The 13,361-nt window shown below is 47.6% G+C and overlaps 2 protein-coding genes across 2 annotated transcripts; one reads left to right on the top strand and one right to left on the bottom strand.

Moving 5' to 3' along the window:
• The first annotated feature begins 1,165 nt into the window (after positions 1-1,165).
• Positions 1,166-3,835, top strand: LOC121834731. Its single transcript, XM_042288484.1, has 3 exons — positions 1,166-1,578; positions 2,142-2,257; positions 2,571-3,835. The coding sequence occupies exons 1-3, from the start codon at positions 1,253-1,255 to the stop codon at positions 3,683-3,685; spliced, it is 1,557 nt and encodes a 518-aa protein (XP_042144418.1). The 5' UTR covers positions 1,166-1,252; the 3' UTR covers positions 3,686-3,835.
• A 2,956-nt stretch (positions 3,836-6,791) lies between these two features.
• LOC115330279 lies at positions 6,792-12,666 on the bottom strand. The gene is made up of 5 exons (XM_040209878.1): positions 12,437-12,666; positions 12,234-12,350; positions 11,496-11,690; positions 9,058-9,180; positions 6,792-8,085 (listed from the first exon to the last, which is right to left on the bottom strand). Exons 1-5 carry the CDS (start codon positions 12,642-12,644, stop codon positions 7,010-7,012), a joined length of 1,719 nt encoding a protein of 572 aa, XP_040065812.1. The 5' UTR covers positions 12,645-12,666; the 3' UTR covers positions 6,792-7,009.
• Between the last annotated feature and the right edge of the window lie 695 nt (positions 12,667-13,361).

Raw genomic sequence — 13,361 nt, 5'->3', positions numbered from 1 at the left:
CTTTATTCCCTAGTGAGTTACAAGGGATAATTACATTGTTTTTTGTCGTGCGAGGTCATCACAATTTATTATTAACAATCGGAGCTATGCGATTACGTGGAGGAGGCGCATTTGAAGATATTCAAAACTGTTCTGAATACACAAACGACTTCAAACGCCTTGCTGTTTGGGTCCTTTCCTACACGCAGGACCAATAATAAAGTCAAAACATTATAGAGGAGACTATCTCTATCAACTCAAACGCGAAAACACGATGTGAAGCGTGTCTTCGTACGTTGGAAAAGAGATACCGGCGAGCAAACCATAGCGTCGAATGTCCATGCATCAAAATGTCCGTGCACCGAAATATCCGCGCACCGAAAAGTCCCACAGCGAAAAGTCTTTGCAGCAAAAAGTCCCTACACTGAAATGTCTGTGCACAAAAAAGTCCGCACCGAAATGCCCTACAGCAAAACGCTCTACACCGAAAAGTGCTAGACCCACCACGGATGGGGTCCTCCGTCACCTCTGCCGGTTTACGAACCATAATGATTCAGAACGACTGGTCTATGGAGCGCCATCCCTGATATACAGAAAACGCCGCTCGTACTTCCCGTTGTCGAAAGATGCCAACTCAGATATTTATATTAAAATTGAAACTTCAATGACTACTTCTTTGAGCAGAACAAGGTATTTGTGCTCTCACAACGGCAAGAATCGTCGTCCAAACCAAATCTAAAAAAGAGCCAATGCAACTCGTTGGGAAGAGCAAGTGCCAAGCTCGCTCAAAACAGCTACTCGGTTGGTTCAGCTCCTTGTCGCAGGTGTGCCGGCTGGCTTCTAGATAATCTTTTCAAATCCTTGAAGCTTTCATTTCCTCCACCCTAAACCTGTCAAAAAAAAAGAAATAGATAAACAGGCAGCCGGCAAGAGAACAAAACAAAACAAACAAAAAAAGTCGGAAAATGGCGAGGAGGAAGCGAGATGCGATTTCCTCCTTTCACAGTGGCGAGAAGGAAAGTGAGGGTCGGGTTCCTTCTCTCTGCTTGCGGGCCGGCCTTTAAAGCGTCCCTGCAATCCACCTTTTTCCGCAGAAGTGGCGCTACCTGTTGGGAGACGTCCGAACTAGCGAAAACTGGGTTCGAGGCGTTCTTCGTATGAAAACACGCCCGCCATTAGGCTTGAATTGTACACGTTGCGAGGTCCACTGTTCTTGCACGCCACTTTTCCGCCTAGTATTCGTAGCTCGGCTACCTTTCGGCAACTGTTGAGGATGGCCGAGGACGGCAGCATCCCGTTCCCGTTCCCACCCGACGGCTGGACTGAGAACGCTCCGCCGTTCGCCAACCTCTCGCAAGATGAAGTGTGGCGGTACCTTCACCGCAAGACGGACTCGCTCCGACAAGCTCACCGGGGATGGGCCTTCAAAGAAGAAGGCTACGTCCGGAACGTCCGATGGAACACATCGGACGATTCCCGGATCGGTCTCGTCCGGGGCGTCTGCCTGCCGTCAATGAAGAAGGCGCCGTACACAGTCTCGGCGTGGTTCGCCAGAGGCACCGGGAGCGTCATCGGCGGCACTTGCAGCTGTGTTGCTGGGTGAGCGATATTTTGCTTTTACATGCGTTAAAAGTCATGCGCAAACCTATTATAAGCAAGGCTAATTGCGTTCCGCTCACGCTATCCCCAACGCGTAAGCAGCGAGATCGGTCACTCCTTGAAACCTGGGAAGCGATACCCGGTTCGCCCAGGCTCATTTCATCGAATACACGCGAGTTACATTGGCCAAGACAAACCCCATCGTGCTATGCTCCGTTTCACCTTATGTTGTACCGCAGCGACGGCTAGAAGCGCGAGCTCATAGCGTTGGCAGTTGCCCTCGGTGCACGGGAGCTTGTGCCGCCGAGATGTGCCATAGAGCAAGGAGCTCGCGCGTATAGCCTTTCCTGCGGTACAACACAAGGTGAAAAAGAGTATAGCAGCAAACTCATGTGGTTTATCGCTCATGCTCGCAGTGCTTGCTCCTTGGCTTAGGTAGTGTAAAAGATGCATGTCTCCATCATGCACCGACAGCCTGTGTACAACGAAGGCAACCAAGAGCTGCTACGCGTGCAGCTATAATCCCGCTAATTTGGTCTTGGTTGACTGCCTCGATTTTCCAGGAAAAGCCAGTCCTGCCAACATATTGCAGCACTGCTGCTCTATGCCGAAGAGAGCTGCAACGCCTGCTCGACGAGCTGCACCGACATACCCTGCACCTGGATTGTGCCTGCTGAAGGTGTGTACACTACGGCCCTTAAAGAGGCTCCATAGGAATCTTTTGCTCAGAAATATGTTATTACTTCGTACCTAATATATTGGAGAATAAGACCAACGTCCAAGCTGTCTTAATTATTTAGCCAAGCTCACCTCCATTGCTAGATAAATGTGGAACCAAACAGCCAATGCTTTTTGTGTTCGTTTTCATGAAAGTGAAACTCTACATTTTCTACATAAAGCAGCTTGGATGATAAGCTATTAACATGATTACAAGATGGAAAACCTAGATGTGGCTTATTTTAGAACTGAACTGACAAAATTTCTCTTTGCAGCCAAGAAGCCTGCTCCCCTGGTGCCACTTGCAGACATCACGTTCCACAAGTACCTGATCAACAGGCCGGTGAAGCAGAAGAAACGACGCTCTTTTGACCCTTGTGAGAATGTTGGTGCTGCTTCGGCTGAGGAGATTCAGCAACTGCGAGATGCCCTCAGTGTGTCTACACCGGGCCTCCAGTGGCTTCTGTACAGTGGTGTACAGCAACTTGGACCAGCGGCACCAGTGCTCCCCATCCAAGATGATGAAGGTTTGTGGAGTGAGAATGCCCGGGACGTTGTTGCAAAACACATGGAGTCCCTTCCAACATTGACGGAGGAAGAGAGGGAACAAGTGACCCGGTCCACCATCGGTCAAGCCAATAATCCAAGGTGGCACAAAGAGCGGCAGGGCAGGATTACGGCATCAGTCTTCTCTGCTGTCATCAAGTGTGTCAAGCCCGAGTACCTGGTCAAGGGTATTTTGTACCCGAGCCCAGATGCCTCAAGTGAGGCCATGCGCTATGGGAGGACGCACGAGGGTACCGCAGTCTCAGCCTATGCATCACTCATGGCAGCATTCGACACTCCCGTCGAGATCCGCGAGACTGGGCTGCACATTCACCCAGAGTGCAGCTTCATTGCAGCATCGCCCGACCGCATCGTGAGGAAGGACAACGAAGAGGGCCTTTTGGAGGTGAAGTGTCCGGCTTCGAAGATTGGGCTAACACCAATGGAGGCATGCAAGGACAAGAAGTTCTGCTGCGAAGTTGTGAATGGCGTGGTACGACTGAAGAAGATTCACGCCTACTTCTACCAGGTGCAAGGGCAGATGGCAGTGACCGGACACCAGTGGTGCGATTTTGTTTTTTGGACTAACAACACGACTGTTGCCAATTCGACGCACGTCGAGACCATCGCCTTCGACAAGAAGTTCGTTGATGGAGCACTGCTGCCAGGGCTTATCTACTTCGCCAAGCATGCCCTATTCCCAGAAGTGGTAACGGGCCGTGTGAGGCGTCGAAGAGCCCTGATAGCTCGCGGCCAGTACGTCTCCTTCAAGAAGTTCTGCAAAGGGTTTTATGTGGTGGAGGACGGTCCCGGACTGAAAAAGAAGCTGCGTAGGCTGGAGTGAAGGAGCGCCTGCATGAAGCCCGAGGCTTCTCCAAGTCACAACGGCTCTTTTCAGAGCCAAATAAATATGCTTGTCAGGGGCAGTGCTTTTGTAGCCACTCCCGTGTCTTTGAGAATGGTGTTTACTGCAGAAAAACAGGACACAGGGTGTGGTGGTTTACATTTTTACAGTTTATTACAATAAATAGAAAACCATTTGCCTATAAACAAGCAGAGCTAATTCCTTCTTAGACTGTTCAGAGTAAAAAACAACAAAAAAAAAAAAGATTTTCTAGCTCCAACTTGTATTAACACATGATTTGTTGAGGTAGCGTGTCAAAGTCATTAACATTACAATCGACTTTGCAGGGAAAAAGACCCGAAGTAGCCAAAACTTCGTTGGCTTATTCAAACTTTAATCTCGCTATTGATGCACAACAGAGAATTCACACTAGCTACTCATGTACTTCCCAAGCAATATATTCAAACACCAAAGATTGGTGCATGAGAGTTTTTCAAATAAGGAAACTCTGGACATAACCCAGCTGAACACAAAGACTCCGAGGCAGTAATCGCCCAAACTGCATACTAAACTAAAGCCAAAGAGCAAGTTCTAGATAACGCTGTACAAAGTTACTAGAATCATAAATGTGAACAGTGATGCACAGCAGATAATTGACGTTATCTATTCATGTACTTCCCACATAGCAGATTTAAGTAAAAATTGATGCACAATATGACCGAACTCAACACACTAACTATGAGGCAGCAATAGCCCGAACTGCATAAGGAAGATAGTGAGTTTTAGATCGACACTGTAAAAAGCAGCTATAGTCATAATAATTGTTGCACTCCTAAAACACACTGGCAAGATGTATAATCATACAAAAAAATGCACAGCCCATTAGACATTGAGACCAAAGACCACACACATGAAATAATGAAATGAGGACATCTAATACTTTGATATATCTAATCTAAACTCGTATGCCAATTGCGGATCACAGCCAAATGTGATTAAGGACAATCATGGCAGGCACTAGGGGGGAACGGTGACCAAGTGTGCTACTCTGTTTCATAGTAACTTGGCGAACTGTGGAGCTTACAGCTTCCGCGACCCAATAAGAGCGTCGGAGCGAGGCACATAAAACCACATAGCGGAAGCGTGTGTGTCACTGCACCAAGGAACTGGCTGTTGTCTGCAGGCCGAGAGTTGTGCCACTAAAGCGGTACCAGTAATTTATTTTGGTTCCGTTTTCGACCATAGTTGCCCTGCAAGCGGCTGATTACACGGCTGCAATCACCAACGGCCACGGCACTACAAGAAGAAAAAAAAATCGAACTGAATACAAATGTCGCATTACTTTTTCGGTTTAAATATCATTAAAATTTGTCAATATTTTTTTTCATTAATTTTTTTATATTTATTCTTAATAAAGATGGAGTCACTCAAGTTCAGTTAGCACAAAAAAGAAAGAAATGAAACATTGAACAACTCTTTGGCGACATCTCGGTGCCCCCAAAAACGACGCCTCGGAGGCCTCAACCATGGAGTCTTATCATGTGACTTGCTCCGACGCTCTTATTGGATCATGGGGGCCGCAGCCTCCATAGTTCGCCAAGTTATTGTGAAATGGAGCATAGCATGTCACAGCACAAAGCATGTAAAGCGAAAGCTCTAGTCACAAAGCCCAGGGATCCTAGGTACGATTACCACCCCCGTTAATTTTTATGAGCATCAAACCAGGATGCGTTAGTGTTATTACTACTGCATGATGCACGTTAGAGACCATATGCTAGCGGTCGTACTGCAAAATTTCTCTCATCTAAAGGGGATGTCCCCCAGTGAGAGTTAAAGGGATACTTCAACGAAATTTGAAATATTCCCGTCGTGTTCAAAAATAGGTTGAATATGATCCACAATATCCGTAAATGACAATGGCACGTTTGTATTTTGAGCCTGGTGGCTGTATTTTTCGTTATAAACGGCGCACTCTGGCAAGCGCTCGGAGAAGGCCGAGCGGAGAACACGTGACATCCAACGCAATCGTGACGTAGGTCGTCTCAAGACGAGCAAAGCTACGGCGAGACTGACGTCGAGAGGATGGCCTAGTCGTTCCAGCCACCGAAGCGGCTGCTTTTGTACGAATTTTGAGTGACGGGTTAATCTTCTATAATCTTGTAGGGGGACAATAGCGACTTCTGCGACACACAAAAGGCATTCTCGGGAAGAGGGGAGTTCCTCCTGCCCCTCTTCTCTCGTAGTGGCCGGAGACGAGACAACCTCCGTCACTAGCTGTCAAGGTTCCTAGACGGGCATTACAAGCGAGGCGTTAGCGACATCCACCAGGTGCTCTTTGTTAATCGTTTAATTCGTTTTAAATTTCTTTTCATGACTTTTTTAACAAGATATTGGTATGTTCGATGTGATGCTGCTTTTTTGAACACATATAGACCAAAAAATGAGCGCCGAAATTTCGTTGTAGTATCCCTTTAAGGGCACGAGACAAATAGTGAAAAGAGGGGCGAGATGCATTGTGTTACTGTTCCAGGGTATTATTCCAAAACCGAAGTCGTTGGTGCACGAGAAACAACCTTCTATTACATTAATATTAAAGGAGCTGTGCAACGATTTTAACGTTGAAAGAATTGGCATCTTCTGCTTTTGATATTGTTCACCTTGTCACAAATGACAGAAAACACACCTCCTTTCGTCGAAATGTTGCGATTCCGCCACGTACTAGCGAGGCAAAACTTAGAATACGTATTCCCCGACCTGCAGCTGCGAGCGGCGGCCATGAGAAACACGCGGCGTGACGTCAATGGGGAGTCTTGTAGAAAGATAGCAAGTTGTGCGAATACCTGCTCGATAAAAGGTAACTTTTCTATAAATGTTGTACTTCCAAAATGCATATAAATGCGTCAAAAATCTGGTATCATCGACAAAACTTTTACTATACGGAATTTTAGTGGCGCCATCTATCCTAGATCCACAAAAGCGTCGGCTCTCTCTGCTACCGCGAACAGCCGCCAGAAGCCGGAGGGGGAGGGGGACAGGGCCGGACGGGTGTGGCCGGACCCGGATGAGACTTTCCTACTTTTACCATATTGTTTGCGCGGCGCCCGCCAGCACGTGGTCGCGAGCGGATGAGTTCTCGCTGCTCACTGATGGCTCTAAAGTGAGAACTTTTCCGGAACCCTGTGGTCCATTTAGAGTACCTCAAAACCATCTCCGACGTGCTGCATTTAAAAACAAAACCCTGGAGTTCAACCACAAAAAGGAAGTTATTCTAAAATGTTTATCAAGCTGAAGGTTGCCACTGAAGCCGACACATATGTCCTGCTGCTACTCAGCACGGCTGAGTGGCATACGAAAGTTGCTTAAAAAGCAACAAACCTGAAACGCCTCATCTGCAATATCTATCATGGAGATGGGGAAGGGTCGATCAAGGAAGTGAAATTGCTTAATCCTTCCGATTGCGCGTTCAATAACTACACGTGCACTGGCCACCCGCCGGGTGTGTGCCACATCTTCCTCCGGCATCTGAGGTTCGTTCGGCTGCCTGAAACACGGAATGTGCACTTGCACTCCAGGTGGTAGGCTATTAAATTTGAATCCCTTGTCTACCATGATGGCATCGCCCGATTCCAACTGATCCACGAGCCCACTCTCCTCAACTATCATTCTGTCTGACACAGTCCCACCCCACAGTTGTGAAACATGGCAAATGTACCCTTCGGGCGTACATCCAACAACCGCTTTGTAGGTGTTGTAGTGTTTGTAGGGCGAGAAGGTCTGCCTCTGAGCAAGCAACGACGACGGCTTCTGGATACGTACCTCAGTTCCATCAAGGACAGCCCTCGTGTTAGAAAACTTGTGGAAGGCATTAGGGAGGTTGGGCTGAATCTCAGCAACTGTCGGAAACTGTAACAGTACCCTTAACTGTCGCTGGAGAAACTTGATCCACGTAACAAACACCTTGCTTACCTGCCCTTCAGAAATGTTGAAGTTGCGGGCCAGTTCCTTGCCTGCCATCCCTGTCCTTAACCGCACGAGGACCATAAAAAACTCGTCAATCAGAGACATTTCCCGTGTGCGGTCTTTGGTCTCACCAGCTGTCTTTCTGTTACCTAACCAGTAGGTCATCTTGGCTGCCCGAAGCTCAAGAAAATTAAACAAATTCTGAAAAACTGAAAACTCAGGCAGCCCAGTATAATATAAACAGTTCTTAGGCTCCTGGATAGTGTTGAGACTAAGCTGCCTGGCTTGCAGGTGGCAAACCTGCCTTTCGAGACGTTGTTTGTCTGCTTGCAGATCAAGAATGACCTGCTGCATTTTGGCCATCTGCAGGTCACGCAGCTTGGACACCTCAGGATTCCCAGCCATCATGATTAGGCCGACAGCGGCATCCTTCTCCATTTCTGTAAAGGAAGCACAGATAGATACATGAATCTTATGCTGAGTGAAGTTGCCCTATTCTGCACATAATGTGTCATCTGAATTTACTTGTAAGCTCAAAGTACACTAAATTATTTTGCTGGTGCCAAATGGAGGGCAAAGCATGCCAACACTATACCTTACCCTCGCAATGACTAACTGACAATAGTATGAGCAGGAGTGGGTAGCTTTCACTGGTACCCCTGTGGAGAGCTTCTATGCATGTTTGCAAGTCCGGCTTCAGGGCACTGTCATCCTGCTCGGTTGAGGTGCGCTTGGACGCGTCATAATCTGATTATGGCCACACCCAAGCGCACCCCACTGGGCAAGATGGTGGCTCCCTAAGACCAAACTTGCAAACGCGTAATTTCGTGATGAAATGCAGGGGGCTCATACATACGTCATGCATTCACTCCATGTCAGCTGCGTGACTTATGTACTGCAGCTGAAACGTTGTCATCTACACCATCCAGTAGCAGATTGCACAGGTGTACAGCATCAAGCTCATAATTGGGAGCTAGTGTAGACTGGTGCATATACTGTATCTTCTTTAATTAATCCTGCACATACACAGTCATTCTTTGTTATAAGACTTACATAATTTTACTGAGATAACAGGAAGGGAGGGGGGTAGTCGAAAGAAATGTTATCGCATTTAACAAATAAAGAAAGCAAACTTCTTTCCGATGTCCTAAGCAGAGTTAAGCTATTTCCTTAGTTCAAAAATGTATATGAAGGGCTATAATAATCTAAATACTTAATTTCCTTCACGGTATCACAGCAACCACCTAGTACACATGCTGGTGTGTAGCAGCAGCTCATAGTCCCATGAGTCAATATTTGTTCTGATGGCACAGCTGCCTATGATCCAATCTTTTTGGGAATCCTAATTTATTTTGCAGTGCCTTTGTAGACCTCGAGGTCTGAACACTCCAGCCAAACAATTAAATTAACACCTTTTATGGAGTCTTGAGTGCATGGGTCTTCCACCGCCTCTTCAGGCATCTCCAAAGAGACGTCACTTGCCAGCTGTGCAGCTACCTGCTGCACACAGGTGGAGACAGCACCACTCCTTGGGGCTGGATTGTTGTTCAAGAAGGACACAAAATTTTAGTGACAAAACAAGCAAGGCTGGGCCTGTTTGCTCGAAGCACTAACCGCGGCTAAAGTTAGCCGCAGTAACTAGGAGAGGGATTTTTAAATCACGTGACTGGCTCGGTAGGGATGCGGGGAAACATGACGGTGCCCCGGTGAGTGAGCGCTGCTCCCTTTGGAACAAATATGTTGTTGAAGCTGCAATATCAGGCGCGTTAGTCAGCAACGAATGGTGCAGGAGGCTTTTGCTTTGCCTTACCTCACTTAAATCGCAAAGCATGAGCAATGACCTCGCCGCATTTTTTTAGATGGTCTTGATTTTGGCCTTCCTAAGCCTAAATGAACGCGGTAATTGTCGAGATGGTAGCGTCTTTGGAAAGTGGGTTGCCTTGACTCAATCGGCCGGGTATTGATAGCACACAAAAGCAGACAGCATTCCAATAGACCTTTTTCTAAATTGCCCAAGCATCGAGAACGCTGGTAGTGTAATTCTGCGGCCTGCCCGCGGACCATAGATTCCAAGTAAATAATCATAATAAGGCTTTGACGAACGCGCGTGCAAGGCAAAATTTGTTTTCGACTTTTTGCCTTAGAACAATTACTACTGCAGACGCCAGCACGTGCAATGCATGTAACTACACTCGTAGCATGGACCTCGGCGCTTGGGAAATTTAGAAAAAGGTCTATTGAGGTGCTGTCTGCTTTTGTATGCTATCAATACCCGGCCGATTGAGACAAGGCAATCCACCTTCCAAAGACGTTGCCGTGCCGACAATTATCGCGTTCATTTAGGCTAGGGAATGGCCAGAATCGAAAGACTATCTAAATAATGTGGCGAGGTCATTGCTCATGCTTTGCAATTTAAGTGAGGTAAGGCAAACTGAAAGCCTCCTGCACCATTAGTTGCTGACTAACACGCCCGATATTGCAGCTACAACGATATATTATTTCCAAAGCGAGCGGCGCTTACTCACTGGGGTGCCGCCATGTTCCCCCTTATTCCTACCGAGCCAGTCACGGGATTTCAAAATCCCTCTCCTAGGTACTGCGGCTAACTTTAGCCGCGGCTAGCGCTTTGAGCAAACGGGCCCTGGAGTATGATTAGAGCAACTTGCTATAATCATATCAGACAAAGGCAATGGGCCAGCTGACAAGTCAAAAGACAAAAACTGAAGTCGTGGTCACATGCAGGTTTCTTGAACCAATGAGCGTAGATGAAAAAAGGCCCGTTCACGCATCTGCATTTGGGGCAGCCAGAACATTTACAAACTCCAACAATGTTGCAACGACGAGTTGTCATAGCAACGGAGCACCAAGCACCCGGTCGTTTCTAACGGAGCAAGTAGGATCGGGTCAAACTTCTATGCTGCGTCTCGAGCGACTGAAAGAAGCGACCAATCACGTTTCAAGAAGAGAGCTGTCACGTGTATGCCCGGCGGCCGCGACCCGCTGGCAAGCACTTTGCCAGAGATCAACGTTGGCGTGGCATGGCAGACTGAGTGAAAATTCATTGTGCATGTGGAGTGCTACCGTGGTTGCAGCGGTCTAGACGCATGTCCCGATGGTGTACCAACACGTCCTCGAAGAGACGAGCTATTTGGTGCAACGACAACATGACAGCACTTGGAAGGGAAACATTCTTGCCTACGTGTTTGCTCGTGCCCGTCTGCACTATTGGTGCATAGCATTTTAGAGAAGCAATTATTTTACTTTTCTACTTCAGGGATGTGAAATTAGTGCTAGCATTCTTGAATGTTTACTTCACTCATGCAATGTCTAAATCGTTTCTCTTTTTAAGTGTGTCGCACCTACATCTGTTTTCACCTCAAGAGAAAAGCGAGTCTTGCGCATTGTTCATACGCAGGGCAAAGTAGTTCTTACAAGATTTAGTTATCAGAGAAAAAAGCAACGCTTTTTGGAGTTTGGAATGTGTACGTCTTGATAAGATAACATACATCTAATCTAGAATGCACCTACATATATCTTAATTCTCTACATAAAGGTGGAAATCAGTAATGCTCCACAAGGCGGCGAACTTTTTTTACTACGGTTCTTGATGTGAAAACAGGTATAAAATTATATCTGTTCCTAAAAAAAATTGTAGAAGTAGAATGTGGCTAGATTTGTGTCCTCCGCATGGTCTGGTGCTCTGTCGGCATCATCTCAGGATGGTGTGTCACCTAACATTCTTTCACTGGGTCCTGCGAACACTATCTCAAGAAAACAAGGCAAGGGAATAAGCCCCGCATCTAATAATAATAATTTAGTAGCAATGACTGAGTTAGTAGTCGATCCTTACCTTCGGGCAGTGGCTCTACGTTCGAAATACCCGTTGAGATTGAGCACGGGAATGGGTTACCGCCGGAACCTTCTGGAAGGGGGTCGGCAACTGGGAGCTCCTTAGCAAGGGCCAAGGAGGGTACTGCTGCTGCAGAAGGCTGGGCTGCTGGCTGTGATGCTCCCTGCTGCACGCACGCAGAACCAGCACTTCGTACTGGTTCGTTGTTTGAAGATGACATACAATATCAGAGGCGAAACAAGTAAAGCTAGAGTGTGATTATGGTGATTTGCCCACATTCTCAGTTTGGTACAGGCCACTTGGACTTACTGGAAAATGAAACGCGCAAGGTTATGCTTGTTTGAGGTTGACGAGCAAGGACACACACAAACCAGAAGATGCTGTTTAATACTACTAGCTCGCGATTAGATGAGTTCGTCATGTAAAATGGCTAGTTGGTGCACTGACTGTTATATAGGCAGATTTCGCGCTTCCATATGCGCACGATTATAAAGTCCAGTCAATACCGATCAACCGTCGTCAGGCAGAGGAGTTAATAAGCGCGAACACAACAAAAACGTCGGCGGGCATACATTTCTAAGAACTGGCATTAGAAAAGGTCGCTCCAGAAGCGATGAACGCGCGCATCCTTTTTACGAGACGCACGTCTTTTTTCTTGTCTTGTTCAGACGGCGAATTCAAAACGCGAGTAAAATTCCACAGCGTGAACGCGCCTTTATGACCATCGTCACTTCGTACCTTCAGTGGACCCGCGATGTTTCCATCGCTCGTAGCGATCGAGAGATGGCTGCTGTTTCCGGTGAGCAAAGATAGTCGGCACATGGTCCGGGTGGTGCCTATCCAGCGACGGTTTTCCTGTTTGATAGAGCGGCAATGTAACGATCATGCAACTACCCAACGCTTTGTGTTTGTTTTTCTCAGCTGCGATTGAAGCGACTTACCAGTGACGAAGTGCGCCCCACATAATCGGGACTGCTGGCTCGGCTCCCAAGCCTTCCTCGGGTCTGTCGGGTGAGCCCGCTTCACCGCGTTTACCCACGCCGCTCTTCGATTTGGGTCGAATTTCGCAGAGGGAAAGCAAAAGAAGCTCTTCCCCTCCCCCTTCCGATGCCAGTTTCGACACCCAAACGCGACACAGTGCGTCGGCATCGTATCGAACGACGTCGGGATGGTGCCGGGAGCCTCAGACTAGCGCAAGATGGAGACTTTGTTTTCCTACGCCACTAATCCGGCCTGGCAACATGTGCCTCGGGTTACCCTCGAACCGGAAACTCGGAAAGTGGTGTATTATGGTGCCTGGATCGCGTCTTCGACTGGTGTGTTTAGCGTCCTATCCCGCCCATACATCAAAAGTGGTCCCGATGTGGCAACAAATGACGCGAATGTCATGCTGTTGCCTGTCGCGATCCTGGCGGTTGGCCGTAGAAATGCTGGCGAAAAGCACGAGCGAACGCGAGTGTCGCTGTCGTCACGGCGTCCCTTTAGGCGTCCCAACTCCGGCTCCTCTAGCTTCCGTGAACTGTCACAGTAGAAAGCGACCTGCAGCAGAACAGGCATCTGCCACATACACCACAGCTGTTGGGACGCCGCCAGGGTCGCGACCGGCGACAGCATGACACTTTTATGACGTCATCAGGCGGAAATCGAGGGACCACTTTTTTGGCCGCGGTAAACACACCAGTCGGAGACGCGTTCCAGGCACCATACTGCAATGACTTTTTTACTAATTTTTAATTTGCACCGAACCTGAGCGCACTGACCGTAGTAACTTAATGAAACTTTTCTTTTCTCGAATTTCGCTTTATTTTAAAAGTTATAGGCAAATCAAAATTACAAAAAACAAGCAACAAATAAGCTCCCTCATGA

Source organism: Ixodes scapularis, unplaced genomic scaffold (genome assembly GCF_016920785.2).
Source record: "Ixodes scapularis isolate PalLabHiFi unplaced genomic scaffold, ASM1692078v2 PGA_scaffold10__122_contigs__length_95168666, whole genome shotgun sequence".
Lineage (NCBI taxonomy): Eukaryota > Metazoa > Arthropoda > Arachnida > Ixodida > Ixodidae > Ixodes > Ixodes scapularis.
This window is presented reverse-complemented; position numbering and strand designations above follow the sequence as displayed.

What these genes read in the sequence shown, in the direction of transcription:
- LOC115330279 (XM_040209878.1), bottom strand. Translation starts at nt 12,644, where the DNA reads ATGCCGACGCACTGTGTCGCGTTTGGGTGTCGAAACTGGCATCGGAAG. An exon ending in CGTAGAGCCACTGCCCGAAG is followed by an intron (nt 9,181 to 11,495) that starts GTAAGGATCGAC and finishes ACAACAATCCAG; the next exon opens with CCCCAAGGAGTGGTGCTGTC. An exon ending in CACTCAAGACTCCATAAAAG is followed by an intron (nt 8,086 to 9,057) that starts GTGTTAATTTAA and finishes CTTCCTTTACAG; the next exon opens with AAATGGAGAAGGATGCCGCT.
- LOC121834731 (XM_042288484.1), top strand. Translation starts at nt 1,253, where the DNA reads ATGGCCGAGGACGGCAGCATCCCGTTCCCGTTCCCACCCGACGGCTGG. An exon ending in ACTTGCAGCTGTGTTGCTGG is followed by an intron (nt 1,579 to 2,141) that starts GTGAGCGATATT and finishes TCGATTTTCCAG; the next exon opens with GAAAAGCCAGTCCTGCCAAC. An exon ending in CTGGATTGTGCCTGCTGAAG is followed by an intron (nt 2,258 to 2,570) that starts GTGTGTACACTA and finishes TTCTCTTTGCAG; the next exon opens with CCAAGAAGCCTGCTCCCCTG.